The sequence below is a fragment of the Aquarana catesbeiana genome, linkage group LG05, assembly GCF_042186555.1.
Source record: "Aquarana catesbeiana isolate 2022-GZ linkage group LG05, ASM4218655v1, whole genome shotgun sequence".
In the NCBI taxonomy this organism is placed as follows: domain Eukaryota; kingdom Metazoa; phylum Chordata; class Amphibia; order Anura; family Ranidae; genus Aquarana; species Aquarana catesbeiana.
Window position 1 is genome coordinate 529,213,985 of NC_133328.1, and position 16,326 is coordinate 529,230,310.

Consider the following 16,326-nt stretch of genomic DNA (forward strand, 5'->3'; position numbering starts at 1 on the left):
AGGGAAAAAAAACTGTTTAAAAAGTGACAGAAAAAGGTGATTGAAAAGCTAAAAGGAAAAGCCCCAAAAATGCAACCCAGCAATCAAAAAGCAAGACTTGTTCACTCTCTACTCAAGGTCCCCCCTCTGGTTTTAACTCACCACTTAGACCAATTCCACTTGAACAGAGTTCCAACAGCCTCACAAATGAGCAGGCTCACTATGAGTCCTACACAAGGTTATATAGGCCTCAAGCACCTATGAGCAATTAACCACCCCCCTTAATTGGTAATCTGAAGGAACCAGGGAAAAAAAAACTGTTTAAAAAGTGACAGAAAAAGGTGATTGAAAAGCTAAAAGGAAAAGCCCCAAAAATGCAACCCAGCAATCAAAAAGCAAGACTTGTTCACTCTCTACTCAAGGTCCCCCTCTGGTTTTAACTCACCACTTAGACCAGGTCCACTTGCACAGAGTTCCAACAGCCTCACAAATGAGCAGGCTCACTATGAGTCCTACACAAGGTTATATAGGCCTCAAGCACCTGTGAGCAATTAACCACCCCCCTTAATTGGTAGTCTGAAGGAACCAAGAAAAAAAAACTGTTTAAAAAGTGACAGAAAAAGGTGATTGAAAAGCTAAAAGGAAAAGCCCCAAAAATGCAACCCAGCAATCAAAAAGCAAGACTTGTTCACTCTCCACTCAAGGTCCCCCCTCTGGTTTTAACTCACCACTTAGACCAGTTCCACTTGCACAGGGTTCCAACAGCCTCACAAATGAGCAGCAGTATTCTGCATACCTTGGTTGTAACTAGTGGTTATTTGAGTAACTGTTGCCTTTCTATAATCTCGAACCTGCCTGTACCATTACAACTCTGAACTCAGACATCAAGTAGAGATTTTCGCACACACATAACACGCGTGCACCACCCCCCCTATCCATGCGCCCCGGCCCCTATATCTATATGCAGGGCGACGGATGCATTGATTACAATGTGGGGGTTGTTTTTTTGTAAGCACGTGATTAGAGCCAGAGGCTCCAATTGGTTTCAAAAGAAGCAAAAGTGTGGCGCTATATATCACATCCACAGCCGTGTGTATTACAATAAAGACATATAAAAACGGTGAATACTACCAAAAAATGTATGACCATAAAATGGATAGTGTCAAATAATTAATCAGTGTTGATCACATATAAAGTAAATACACAATAATACTTAATCATCAGATGTGCAAGTGATTAATAGAAACCCGTGCTGGTTCCATGAGCTAGACACCAAACATAAAAAAGATGAAACTTTAGAAGTCCATAAAAAATGTGTAGATGACGTCAGATGACGGCTCCTTAGCTGAAACATGTCGGGTGGACCCCTCACGATCGCCGCTATTTGATATTTGAGCTCTGTTTCCTTCTTCCAAAATGTGAGTCTGTTTTTTATTATTTTAATAAACTAGTGTTTTAAAACGTTATTACGCTATGTGAGTTTTGTTTGCTCCTTGCATGGCATATGAAACTACACGTTTGGCTTATGCTGGATTACCTATGGGAGAGGAAGCCGTGCGGACCCCCCCCCCCCCTTTTCTTTCCACCATCTGTTGATGACATCTGACAAGACGCATTTCCCAGAACCAGTGGTTATTATGCTTTTTTGACTTGTCTGGCGTACGCCATTTCAGGTCAATTCTTTCCGGTAAGCCTCCTCTACTCCTGGTGTTGGCCCCGGCACTGATGTACAATCTATGCACACTTGTGGTCTTCCTTCTGCCCACTCGCCAGATTTGGTGCGACTAAAATTCTGTGAATACCATCTGGCCATGCAACAACCCCCTTGAACTCTCTTGATGTTTTCTTCACTATTTTTCTACACATTTTTTATGGACTTCTAAAGTTTCATGTTTTTTATGTTTGGTGTCTGGCTCATGGAACCAGCACGGGTTTCTATTAATCACTGGCACATCTGATGATTAAGTATTATTGTGTATTTACTTTATATGTGATCAACACTGATTAATTATTTGACACTATCCATTTTATGGTCATACATTTTTTGGTAGTATTCACCATTTTTATATGTCTTTATTGTAATACACACGACTGTGGATGTGATATATAGCGCCACACTTTTGTTTCTTTTGTTTTTTTCTGCCTTGAGTCTATAGGTGTGTTGGCTGCTTTTCACTTTTTTTCTAAACGTAGCGCTGTACTTAATTTTTATTTTTCCAATTGGCTTCAAGAAAGGGTGGCCTCGGGGCGCAGAGCACTGTTTCTGAAGCACACCCAGTTGTGTGACAATAGTGAATGAATATTTGCTATTGTAACACTGATTCTCCTCCCAGCCAATCAGGAAATGGGTCGTTAGATACATATAAAACAAGAGATTTTATATATATATATATATATATATATATATATATCTATACCTTTTGCCGCAGCTTTCTGGATTAAAAATGCTTGTACGTGCAGATAAATTTCCTGGTTCCTGGAGGGGAGGAAAGGTTTCCCTAGCTAAGTGTGGCGGCAACTTTCTCTGACTGCAAACTATTACACTGTCGTGCTGCACTAATCATGTGCGAGATCTGCAGGTGCAACAGAATACAGGAAGAGATACAGTCTGACTTCAGATGCCCACACAGGAGATGGCCGCAGTCTGCTGAAAGTTTATTTGTTTATAAGGGCTCTTTCACACGGAGGATCCGTATGTCCGTTTTTTTCATCCTTCCGTTTTCGGATGAAAAACGGACATACATGTATCCCTATGGAGCGTCGGATGTCAGCGGTGACATGTCCGCTGACGTCCGACCCGCTCCGATCCGAAAAGTGTAACGGAGGAAAACCCTACTTTTCAATCCGTTTTCAGATAGGATCGGGTGAGGACGGACTCTACGGTCCGTCATCATCCGATCCCCCATAGGGGAGAGCGGCGCTCAGACAGGTCCGTCGCTGCACAGTGTGCAGCGACGGACCTGTCATTTTCCTGCTCAGCGGGGATCGGCGGAGCGATCCCCGCTGAGCAAGTGAATGTTCACGGGGCGGATCATCACTGATCCGCCCCGTGTGAAAGAGCCCTTAGTGAGAAAACAATGATGCAAAAATACAAAAACTGACTTTTAGTTTACAGTATAACTTTACTAGAGTACATGAAGCTTGTGTATTATAGGGGTATTTTTATCTAAAAAGGTATAATTTCGGCCAGAATAACACTTTAAGGCTATTATCTGTTTTTATGATTTGAGTACACGCCCTTTGCTGGAAACTGTGACAGGTTAACCATTGATCTGTACTTGACTCTACATGTCATAAAGACATTGACTACTTCACAGAACACTCGAAACCAAGAACATTGTAAGTGTTATTTGTATATTTCCTTTGCTGTTTCAATATAGAAATGCGTGTATATAATTTTTAACAAGCAAGTTCCTCTCTTTTTTTCTCTCCTTCTCTTCCAGCAGATAGAATGGCAGTTGCATTAACATATAAGAGTCTACTAATTATCGTTATTGTATTTTGTCTTCTCTTAAGCCTGATTTACAATCAAAAAACTAAAAAGGTAACATTACGAAACTGATTATTATTATTTTTTAATAATTATTACCTTGCCCCATTATCTGCTGTATACATTATTATAGCCATGATTTCACTAGACTATACCTTCTACCTCCATTCATAAGGTGCCAGTAGGTGTATAAATGTATATTAGACATGTTTGTTAATTTTAGACTTTGGGTTCATACACTCATGTGTGATAACAGGCAGGGTGTTGCAGGCATGACTGTAACTTTGTTTTGCTGGTGTCAATGTCCTTGCATGTACAGATTAAACCAGCACGCAGCAACTGCAGCATTAGTAGACAGTGGGGTGGTCAGGGCACAAGCCAAAGTAAGTAGCAGATGAGCAGCTGACTACCAAGTTGGAGACAGTTGTGAAGTCACAGGACAAGGAAATAAGCAGAATAAGCAAGCACATAGTCAGAAGGAAATCACAGAATTGGTAATAGTAACAGGTTCAAATGAAAGGCTAAAGTGGGAATTCAAAGCAGGTCATAGAGCAATTGTCAGTCGGGTGCAGAGAAAGGCAAAGGAACAGTGTCAGGTAACAACATGCACCTGAAGACTCAGCACTGACTTTAGGTAATTAATTTCCACTTTTGCAGCTAAATTAGGACAATACCTACTTTAGATTTGTTACCATGTTCCCATACATATACTGTACAAAGCATAATTTAAAAAATAGAAAATAAAATTGCTGCTTACATTTTACCTGTTCTTTTCTGAAGAATCCCAAACTGAAGTTTTCTTCTGTTATGCAATGTTAAGGAAGGGGCTGGGAATTAAAGTGGTGTCCCCCTCCAAAAATTAAAAGTCAGCAGCTACACATATTGTAGCTGCTGACTTTTAATATTGGGACACTTACCTGTCCTGGAATCCAGCGATGTTGGCACCCCAGCCGATGTTTCCATTGGCTGTCAGGTGCTGCCACCCGCCATTGCCGTCAAGGAAAGCCAGCAGTGAAGCCTTGCAGCTTCACAGCCAGGTCCCTAATGCACATGTGCGAAGCGCGCTGCGCTCTCTTACTGGCCTGGCAGCAGGGGAAGGAGGAGGGAGCCAAACTTATGACATGGCGAGGTCCGACAGAAGTGGGGACAGGGTACCTGTCAAAAACAGGTACCCGCTTCCCCCCCGAGAAGGTGCCAAATGTGGCAGCGGAGGTGGGGGGGAATCAGGTAAGTGGAAGTTCCACTTTTGGGTGGAACTCCGCTTTAATGTGTGTACTGTCTACCATGTCTGTACTGTTCTGGAATATCTCATTATCGTTTGTAAATTAGATTTGAACACTGTGCTAACAAAAGGTTAAAGATCTAGAAACTTGGCTTCTGCATTGAGCAAAACGTGACCAAACCCACTGTGTCCTATTCTTTGTCTGAGGACAGACTTCCTTTGAAATTATTCACCATTGCTTGCAGTGGGGCTCCCTGCAGGCTCCTCCTCTCCATCCAATTAATAGCAGTATTTTTACAAAACATTTTAATCATGCATGCATTAATCAAACTAAAGCTGCATCTTTTACATATCGTCAGCTTCTAAAAAGAAAGCTGAGCTGGGTGTTTGTTAAAAAAGAAAAGAAAAAGGAAAAACACATTAAAGGGCCAGCACACCATTTAGTCCTCATTCACACCGGTGTGACTTGTAATGCGATTTGACAGGTCAGGTCGCACCCTATTGTCAGCAATGGAACTGTTTGCGACGCCGACTTTGCAGTGCCACTCTGATTTGAAAAAGGTAGTTCCTGCACTACTTTTGGACCTGAAGTTGCACTGATATGCGGCTTTGAAATTGTGCGATTTCAAGTGAAGTCATGTGATTTCAAAGCCGCATTCGGTGTGAGCCAGGGCTTAAAAAAAAGAAAATGGCTTGCAGTCCCACTAACATTTATTTAAAAAGACTGAATCATACCCAGGAAGGTTCGCTTACCTCCAGGCAGTGCGAAATTTTCAACTAAGGCCCCTTTCACACAGTTCGGATCCACACAGCAGAAGATCGCTCCGCTGAGCTCACTGAGCGGGGAGGGACCTGTCAGAGCACCGCTGATCTCTAATAGGGAGATCGGACGAAAACGGACAGCATGTCCGTTTTCATCAGATCTCATCCGATCCGCCAAGATGGATGGAAGACATATTGCCATACGTCTGTCTTGAGCGGATCAGATGGCAGACGGGTGTCCGCTGACATTCACCTGCCCATAGGAGTCAATGGATGGCCCGATCGGATCTGCCTGAAAAACGGACAGGAGGATCCGAGCGGGCTTATCATATGAAAAGGGGCCTTACTGGGAAAAAATGGCAAGCGGTCCTCGGCCAGTATGTATGATACCCTTTAGTCTGACTATTATACTGTATGTGTGCCAGAAATGGAAGGATGCCCACCCCCCAGATATATTGTCAAGCCATGATATTGATGTTCACAAATACTAAAATTGTAGTTAAGCCTGGTGCACACTGAGTTTTTTTTCTGTTCAACCCAGCAGGTTTAACAAAAAAAACTGTCAGGGCCGCTGTACTAAAGATCCGACGTTAGTACAGTGATCTCCCCCACTGAGCTATTGTGTTCTGACAACAGCTAATAGTTGTCAGATTACCAGCTGCTATTTATGTAAATTAGAAGTCTCCATATCCTTATTCTTACAGCTTCAATGATGAACTGACAAGTCATCATAAAGTGATGGTGCAGGTGGCACAAATGTTCTAGTAACATTAAAGTGATATTAAACCCAAAATGTAAAATTGCAGCTTGCCAATTATTAGATGTGATGGCTCCTTTCTTTTTTCTTTTCCCTCTGTTTTCATCTGGTGATCTGGCCAGTAATACACGTTCTGCATTAGAGTGCCCTCACTCTGGATAAAGGAGCACAGGGGCACCTTTGGACAGCAGCATTGTCAGTCTAGAAGGGGGGAGTGTTAGATGTACTAGCAGATTTAAATACACTAACAAAGTGAAGCCAAACTCCAGCTCACAATTTTTAAGTGGTTACAGCAAACTGTTTATTTCCTTTTAGGAAAAAGATTTTATTTAACCACTTCCCTACCCGCCCATAGTCATATGACGTCCACAGATGGGATCTCCCATCCTGGGTGGACGTCATATGACGTCCTGGGATTCCCGGCCGTTCCTCGGGACCCGGTGCGTGTGCCCGGCGGCCGCGATGTCCGCCGGGCACCCGCGATTGCCCGTTAACCGGGCCGGCATGTGGATCTGTGTGTGTAAACACACAGATCCACAGCCTGTCAGCTCTGAGGAGAGCGATCTGTGTTCCCAGAACGGAGGAACACTGATCGGTCTCCTCCCCTAGTGCGTCCCCTCCCCTTTCAGTTAGAATCATTCCCTAGGAAACATATTAACCCCTCCCCGCCCCCTAGTGGTTAACCCCTTCACTGCCTGTCACATTTACACAGTAATCAATGCAATTTTATAGCATTGATCGCTGTATAAATGTGATTGGTCCCAAAAATGTGTCAAAAGTGTCCGATGTGTCCGCCATAATGTCGCAGTCACCAAAAAAAATCGCGATCGCCGCTAAAAAAAATAAAAAAATTATTTTTTTTAAAAAATGCCATAAATCTATCCTGTATTTTGTAGACGCTATAACTTTTGCGCAAACCAATCAATATACGGTTATTGCGATTTTTTTTACCAAAAATATGTAGAAGAATACGTATCGGCCTAAACTGAGGAAAAAATGTGTTTTTAAAAAAAAAAATTGGGATATTTATTATAGCAAAAAGTAAAAAATATTGTGTTTTTTTCAAAATTGTCGCTCTTCTTTTGTTTATAGCGCAAAAAATAAAAACCGCAGAGGCGATCAAATACCACCAAAAAAAAGCTCTATTTGTGGTAAAAAAAAGGACGTCAATTTCTTTTGGGTACAACGTCGCACGACCGCGCAATTGACGTTTAAAGTGCGACAGCGATGAAAACTAAAAATTGGCCTGGGAAGGAAGGGGGTGAAATTGCCCGGTATTGAACCGGTTAAATAAAAGCTGATCATTGTAAGCACCCCTGCTAGTGTTATATGATTTGTCTATTCTCTGTAAGGTGCTGTTCACGCTGATATTAAAAACAGATGTTTAAGACACATTTTTTAATGCTCCCTAAACACTGTTCACATTATCAAAACATGAAACATTTGCATTGCTACATGTCAAGATTGGAAGGAGTTGAAGCATTCTTCAGCAGTCCTTCCATTCAAGTCTATGGTAATACACCATAAACACGCTGGCACGCATTTACGGCGCAATAGGCCTTGTTCACAAAAAATAGGCGCATTTGTTCAGTGTCAGTATTTAAAACTGATAAATTTTGCTGGAGAGTTGGTTCCAGCAACAGACTTACTGGCAGGATCACCAGATGAAAATAGAAGAAATAAAGCCTAAAAAAGAAAAAGAATGCAGCCATCACATCCAAGAAATGGTAAGCTGCAGTATAATACATTTTTGGTTTTGAGTTTATTACCAATTTAACTCTTTTGCTGCCAGGTCCATAAATCAGGGGGTTTACACATATTCCCCTTGGCTGCAGCCACTGGGATTGTGTGTAAATCTGACAAGCAGACTCCTGCCTGTCAGGTGGAAGCATTCAGGTGGCCAGTCAATTGCTTCCACACACCCCCAGTAACATGCCCCTCCCAGCCATGTATCCTGGGGTCCGCTTGCCCATAGCGGGTGCTGCCGGGTAGGGGGGAGGGAGCTGAGTGGACACACGTCTCCTCTCCTCTGCTTCTTGTTGCTGACCCAAAAAGCGATGTGTTTGTTGTCACTTCCAGGTCCGTCTCTTAGTGTCCCCAGCATGGCCAGGAAAGAATGTAATGCAACATGATCTGCGTTACATTCAGTGGAGCAAAGGGGAGACATGTCAGGTCTTAGACTCCAGATGTCTCCTTAAAGAGAACCTGTTACCAAAAAAATCATCATATAGGGGACTTTTTGCTCACATTTCGTCCTCATTACTCTCGGGATGAAGTCCAGTGGAAATTGGGAACCCACTGGATTTCACATCCAGATGTGGTCAATAAAATTCTGCCTCTTTTAGTCGAGTATTGGAAATTTTATGCAGGGTCTTCCAGAAATAACATGGGATGCCTTTAAGGCCTATACAAGAGGACAGTATATATCCACCATTAAGGCGGTTAATAAGGCCCAACGAGCAAATAGTGAGGCTTTGCAGGCCATAGTGGATGAAAAAACAGCCCAATATGCTGTGGTTCCTTCAGAGGCCAACTTTAATGCTTTACTTCATGGCAAACAGGCTCTGCATTTGCATATGGCTGAGGCTACGAGGATGGATCTATAAAGAAATAAACAGAAGCTTTTCGAGCAAGGGAATTGTAATGGTCGGTTTTTGGCAATGATGGCTGAACATGGCTGAACTGCCTAGTATTCCGATTTCGGAAATACGTACCCCCTCAGGAGATATGGCTTGTTTTGGAAATTTTTCGGCAATTTTATCAGACATTATATACATCCCAGTTGACTCCTGATTTCCAGCTAGCTGAATTAGCGGCTTGGCTGGACTCAGTTGCACTGGCCTGGCTAACAGAGAGTGAGAGGGATATGCTAGTGCGTCCTATAACATCGGAAGAAGTTCTTTCGGCCATTAGTTCCTTTCCATTGGGGAAGTCACTGGGACCGGCTGGTCTCCCTATTTTATTCTACAAGGCCCATGGAGACCTTCTTGCCCCTGTACTGGCTTCTCTTTACTCTGTTTGAAAGAGGGAGATATGCTGGACTCAATGAGCCACGTCTTAACCACTTGCCGACCGCCTCACGCATATATACTTGAGCAGAATGGCACGGGCAGGCAAAATCACGTACCCATACGTGATTGCCTTCCCGCGGGCGGGGGGTCCAATCGGACCCCCCCCCGGTGCCAGCGGCGGTCGGCATTCGGCTAGGAGCGATGAGAGACGAGGGGGAGACCATCCGATCGTGGCCCCCCCCTCGCGATCGCTCCCAGCCAATGAGGAACATCCCCTGCCTGTGTATAGTACACACAGGCAGAGGATGTGATGTCATCTCTCCTCGGCTCGGCAGTTTCCGTTCTAGCGCCGAGGAGAGAAGACATGTAAGTGCACCAACACACACACACAGTAGAACATGCCAGGCACACAAAACACCCCCGATCCCCCCCCCATCGCCCCCCGATCTCCCCCCAATCACCCCTCCCTGTAACACTGACACCAAGCAGTATTTTTTTTTTTTTTTCTGATTACTGCAGGGTGTCAGTTAGTGACAGTTACTGTGGTAGGACAGTGAGTGTTAACCCCCTTTAGGTCTAGGGTACTCCCCTAACCCCCCCTAATAAAGTTTTAACCCCTTGATCACCCCCTGTCACCAGTGTCACTAAGCGATCATTTTTCTGATCGCTGTATTAGTGTCGCTGGTGACGCTAGTTAGGAACGTAAATATTTAGGTTCGCCGTCAGCATTTTATAGCGACAGGGACCCCCATATACTATCTAATAAATGTTTTAACCCCTTGATTGCCCCCTAGTTAACCCTTTCACCACTGATCACCGTATAACCGTTACGGGTGACGCTGGTTAGTTGGTTTATTTTTCATAGTGTCAGGGCACCCGCCGTTTATTACCGAATAAAGGTTTAGCCCCCTGATCGCCCGGCGGTGATATGCGTCGCCCCAGGCAGCGTCAGATTAGCGCCAGTACCGTTAACACCCACGCACGCAGCATACGCCTCCCTTAGTGGTATAATATCTGAACGCATCAATATCTGATCCGATCAGATCTATACTAGCGTCCCCAGCAGTTTAGGGTTCCCAAAAACGCAGTGTTAGCGGGATCAGCCCAGATACCTGCTAGCACCTGCGTTTTGCCCCTCCGCCCAGCCCAGCCCACCAAAGTGCAGTATCGATCGATCACTGTCACTTACAAAACACTAAACACATAACTGCAGCGTTCGCAGAGTCAGGCCTGATCCCTGCGATCGCTAACAGTTTTTTTGGTAGCGTTTTGGTGAACTGGCAAGCACCAGCCCCAGGCAGCGTCAGGTTAGCACCAGTCGCGCTAACACCCACGCACGCACTGTACACCTCCCTTAGTGGTATAGTATCTGATCAGATCAATACCTGATCCGATCAGATCTATACTAGCGTCCCCAGCAGTTTAGGGTTCCCAAAAACGCAGTGTTAGTGGGATCAGCCCAGATACCTGCTAGCACCTGCGTTTTGCCCCTCCGCCCAGAAGGCCCAGCCCACCCAAGTGCAGTATCGATCGATCACTGTCACTTACAAAACACTAAACACATAACTGCAGCGTTTGCAGAGTCAGGCCTGATCCCTGCGATCGCTAACAGTTTTTTTGGTAGCGTTTTGGTGAACTGGCAAGCACCAGCGGCCTAGTACACCCCGGTCATAGTCAAACCAGCACTGCAGTAACACTTGGTGACGTGGCGAGTCCCATAAATGCAGTTCAAGCTGGTGAGGTGGCAAGCACAAGTAGTGTCCCGCTGCCACCAAAAAGACAAACACAGGCCCGTCGTGCCCATAATGCCCTTCCTGCTGCATTCGCCAGTCCTAATTGGGAACCCACCACTTCTGCAGCGCCCGTACTTCCCCCATTCACATCCCCAAGCAAATGCAGTCGGCTGCATGAGAGGCATTTTCTTTATGTCCTCCCGAGTACCCCTACCCAACGAACCCCCCCAAAAAAGATGTCGTGCCTGCAGCAAGCGCGGATATAGGCGTGACACCCGCTATTATTGTCCCTCCTGTCCTGACAATCCTGGTCTTTGCATTGGTGAATGTTTTGAATGCTACCATTCACTAGTTGAGTATTAGCGTAGGGTACAGCACTGCACAGACTAGACACACTTTCACAGGGTCTCCCAAGATGCCATCACATTTTGAGAGACCCGTACCTGGAACCGGTTACAGTTATAAAAGTTAGTTACAAAAAAAAGTGTAAAAAAAAAAAACACAAAAAAAAAACCACATACAAAAATATAAAATAAAAAAAAATAGTTGTCGTTTTATTGTTCTCTCTCTCTCTATTCTCTCTCTATTGTTCTGCTCTTTTTTACTGTATTCTATTCTGCAATGTTTTATTGCTATTATGTTTTATCATGTTTGTTTTTCAGGTCTGCAATTTTTTATACTTTACCGTTTACTGTGCTTTATTGTTAACCATTTTTTTGTCTTCAGGTACGCCATTCACGACTTTGAGTGGTTATACCAGAATGATGCCTGCAGGTTTAGGTATCATCTTGGTATCATTCTTTTCACCCAGCAGTCGGCTTTCATGTAAAAGCAATCCTAGCGGCTAATTAGCCTCTAGACTGCTTTTACAAGCAGTGGGAGGGAATGCCCCCCCCCCCCACCGTCTTCCGTGTTTTTCTCTGGCTCTCCTGTCTCAACAGGGAACCTGAGAATGCAGCCGGTGATTCAGCCAGCTGACCATAGAGCTGATCAGAGACCAGAGTGGCTCCAAACATCTCTATGGCCTAAGAAACCGGAAGCTACGAGCATTTTATGACTTAGATTTTGCCGGATGTAAACAGCGCCATTGGGAAATTGGGAAAGCATTTTATCACACCGATCTTGGTGTGGTCAGATGCTTTGAGGGCAGAGGAGAAATCTAGGGTCTAATAGACCCCAATTTTTTCAAAAAAGAGTACCTGTCACCACCTATTGCTATGATAGGGGATATTTACATTCCCTGAGATAACAATAAAAATGATTTAAAAAAAAAAATATGAAAGGAACAGTTTAAAAATAAGATAAAAAAGCAAATAAATAATAAAGGAAAAAAAAAAAAAAAAAAAAAAGCACCCCTGTCCCCCCTGCTCTCGCGCTAAGGCGAGCGCAAGCGTCGGTCTGGCGTCAAATGTAAACAGCAATTGCACCATGCATGTGAGGTATCACCGCGAAGGTCAGATCGAGGGCAGTAATTTTAGCAGTAGACCTCCTCTGTAAATCTAAAGTGGTAACCTGTAAAGGCTTTTAAAGGCTTTTAAAAATGTATTTAGTTTGTCGCCACTGCACGTTTGTGCGCAATTTTAAAGCATGTCATGTTTGGTATCCATGTACTCGGCCTAAGATCATCTTTTTTATTTCATCAAACATTTGGGCAATATAGTGTGTTTTAGTGCATTAAAATTTAAAAAAGTGTGTTTTTTCCCCAAAAAATGCATTTGAAAAATCGCTGCGCAAATACTGTGTGAAAAAAAAAATGAAACACCCACCATTTTAATCTGTAGGGCATTTGCTTTAAAAAAATATATAATGTGTGGGGGTTCAAAGTAATTTTCTTGCAAAAAAAATAATAATTTTTTCATGTAATCAAAAAGTGTCAGAAAGGGCTTTGTCTTCAAGTGGTTAGAAGAGTGGGTTATGTGTGACGTAAGCTTCTAAATGTTGTGCATAAAATGCCAGGACAGTTCAAAACCCCCCCAAATGACCCCATTTTGGAAAGTAGACACCCCAAGCTATTTGCTGAGAGTCATGTCGAGTCCATGGAATGTTTTATTTTGTGACACAAGTTGCGGGAAAGAGACAATTTTTTTTTTTTTTGCACAAAGTTGTCACTAAATGATATATTGCTCAAACATGCCATGGGAATATGTAAAATTACACCCCAAAATACATTCTGTTGCTTCTCCTGAGTACGGGGATACCACATGTGTGGGACTTTTTGGGAGCCTAGCCGCGCACGGGACCCCGAAATCCAAGCACCGCCTTCAGGCTTTCTAAGGGCGTAAATTTTTGATTTCACTCTTCACTGCCTATCACAGTTTCGGAGGCCATGGAATGCCCAGGTGGCAAACCCCCCCCCCCCAAAAGACCCCATTTTGGAAAGTAGACAGCCCAAGGTATTAGCTGAGAGGTATGGTGAGTATTTTGCAGACCTCACTTTTTGTCACAAAGTTTTGAAAATTGAAAAAAGAAAAAAAAAATGTTTTTTTTGTACTGCCCTGCCATTTTAGCACCTCAAGAAACGACATAGGCAGTCATAAATTAAAGGCTGTGTAAATTCCAGAAAATGTACCCTAGTTTGTAGGCGCTATAACGTTTGCGCAAACCAATAAATATACGCTTATTGACATTTTTTTTACCAAAGACATGTGGCCGAATACATTTTGGCCTAAATGTATGACTAAAATTGAGTTTATTGGATTTTTTTTAGAACAAAAAGTAGAAAATATCAATTTTTTTCAAAATTTTCGGTCTTTTTCCGTGTATAGCGCAAAAAATAAAAACGGCAGAGGTGATCAAATACCATCAAAAGAAAGCTCTATTTGTGGGAAGAAAAGGACGCAAATTTCGTTTGGGTACAGCATTGCATGACCGCGCAATTAGCAGTTAAAGCGACGCAGTGCCAAATTGTAAAAAGTGCTCTGGTCAGGAAGGGGGTAAATCCTTCCGGGGCTGAAGTGGTTAATTTACACTCGCTCTTTTAAATGTAGACATTAAGATTTTGACAAAACATATTTCCCGACGATTACAACCTATAATGCCTAGAATTATTGATCCAGATCAGACAGGGTTTATGGCTGGTAGGGCCACTGATGTGAATTTGCGGAGGCTATATACTAATATTCATGCTTCCCATCTTAACCACTTCAATACCAGACACTTAGGCACCTTCCTGCCCAAGCCAATTTTCAGCTTTCAGCGCTGTCGAAATTTGAATGACAATTGCGTGGTCATACTACACTGTACCCAAACAAATTTTTTTATCATTTTGTTCCCACAAATAGAGCTTTCTTTTGGTGGTATTTAATCACCTCTGCGGTTTTTATTTTTTGCGCAACAAATTAAAAAAAACGAAAATTTTCAAAAAAAACAAGTCTTTCTTTGTTTCTGTTAAAAATTTTTGTAAATAAGTATGTTTTCTTCTTCAATGATGGGCACTGATATGGCTGCACTGATGGGCACTGATAAGGCGGCACTGATGGGCACTGATAGGTGGCACTGATGGACACTGATAGGTGGCACTGGTATGTGGCACTGATGGGCACTCAGGCAGCACTGATGGGCACTTATGGGTGGCACTGATAGGTGGCACAGATGGGCACTGATAGGTGGCACAGATGGACACTGGGTGGCACTGTTGACACTGTTTGGTGACACTGATGACATTGATGGGTGGCATTGCTGGGCATCACTGATTTATAATGGTGCCAGTCAGTGCCCATTTGTGATTGGCACAGATTGGGCACAGACTGGGCACATTGGGCACATGTGGATGACCATGGGGTACATACCTGGCCATCCACATGTTGCCCGCTTCCCTGGTGGTCCTGGCGGCTTTCCTGGTGATCTAGTGCGGGCATCCGAGGGGGGGCTGCACTGATAAACAATCAGAGCAGACCCCCCTGTCAGGAGAGCCACCGATCAGCTCTCCTCTACTCACATCTATCAGACGCGAGTGAGGAAAAGCCGATCAACAGCTTTTCCTATTGACATCGTGATCAGCCATGATTGGACACGGCTGATCACGTGGTAAAGAGCCTCCGCCGGAGGCTCTTTACCAAGATCGGTGGAGCGGTGTGTCAGACTGACACACTGCTCCACCGATCGGTGCGATGCGCGCCCCCTGGGCGTGCGGCAGCTGTTATCCTGAAGGACGTCATATGACGCCCAGTCAGGATAACTGAACCACCGCCCGGCCGTCAATCTGCTATAGGCCGGGTGGGAAGTGGTTAATATAGGATCTAGGGTTGTTGCCTCTCTAGATATAGAAAAGGCTTTTGATACTCTCGAATGGCCCTTTTTATGGGAAGTACTCCACAGAATGGGCTCTCCAATGGTATTTATAAAATGGTTGCAGGTCCTATATAGACTTCCCACAGCTGGAGTGAAAATGGGGGGGGGGGGCGTCGACTTCCTTTTTGCTATTTAGAGGAACTCAGCAGGGCTGCTTTCTGTCTCCGACCCTTTTTGCTATTGCTATGGAGCCTGTGGCGGAGGCTCTCTGCATCTCCCCCAATATAAAAGGGCTGAGAATTGGTTGGTTGGAGGAGAGGGTAGCCTTATATGCAGGTGATCTTTTATTATTTTTGAACAACGCCGGACCCTCTCTCCAAGGGGCCTTACGGATATTGGATTCCTTTTCAATGGTTACTGGGTTGAAGGTAGATTGAACCAAGTCCTTGTTGTTCTCAATAGATATCGAGGCCCGTAGCATGGCTTCGAATGAGTAGAGAATTTCAAGTACTTGTAATCTCTTGCCAAGCTTCTGAATTTATTTTCTTGAATTTGACCTCAATCCTAGAAGATACTGGGTCAAGGTTGAAAGCATGGAAGTCTCTACCAATGTCCTTACTGGGACGTATTAATTTTTTTAAAATGAAAATTATACCAAAATTTATGTACCTCTTTAGACACTCTCTTCAGTGGCTTCCTGTCCTTTTTTATGGGGATCAAAGCACCCCAGGTATAAATTAACCACCCTGATGCCCCGTTGTCACCAGGGTGGTTTAGCTTTTCCTGATCTATATAAATGCTTTCTAGCCACTCATCTGGTTACGGGCGTATGGTGGCTGAGTCCCGATTTATCTTATTCCTCCACTCGGTTGGAAGCAGCGGGGGTAAGGTCTACAGAAGCCCTTAAGGTATTTGTATTCAGGGGCCTTAAGGCACCCTATCAGTTGGCTGCCTCAATGCTTAACACTGTTCGAGCTTGGGAGGCTGGCCTTAGATGTGAGCATTATCTTAAGGATGCAATTTCTCCAAATGCCCCTTTATGGCTTAATCCTACTCTTCCTCAATTTTATAAATTACCAGAGCCTATTGCATGGACTAAGTATAATATTAAATTACTTTCTCAGGTAGTTACTGATCGGAAA

The 16,326-nt window shown here is 43.8% G+C and overlaps 1 protein-coding gene across 2 annotated transcripts in view; it reads left to right on the top strand.

Moving 5' to 3' along the window:
• Positions 1–3,224: 3,224 nt before the first annotated feature.
• The window catches only part of LOC141145230 (NXPE family member 1-like), a 334,823-nt gene continuing 321,721 nt past the window's right edge, over positions 3,225–16,326 (top strand). The window contains exons 1-2 of one of the 2 annotated variants that reach the window (XM_073631736.1): positions 3,225–3,318; positions 3,426–3,523. In XM_073631736.1, the coding sequence (XP_073487837.1) occupies positions 3,431–3,523 (93 nt within the window). In that variant the 5' untranslated portion in view covers positions 3,225–3,318; positions 3,426–3,430. Of the gene's footprint in view, positions 3,319–3,422; positions 3,524–16,326 lie in introns of both variants that reach the window. The other variant, XM_073631735.1, reaches the window with a different exon arrangement.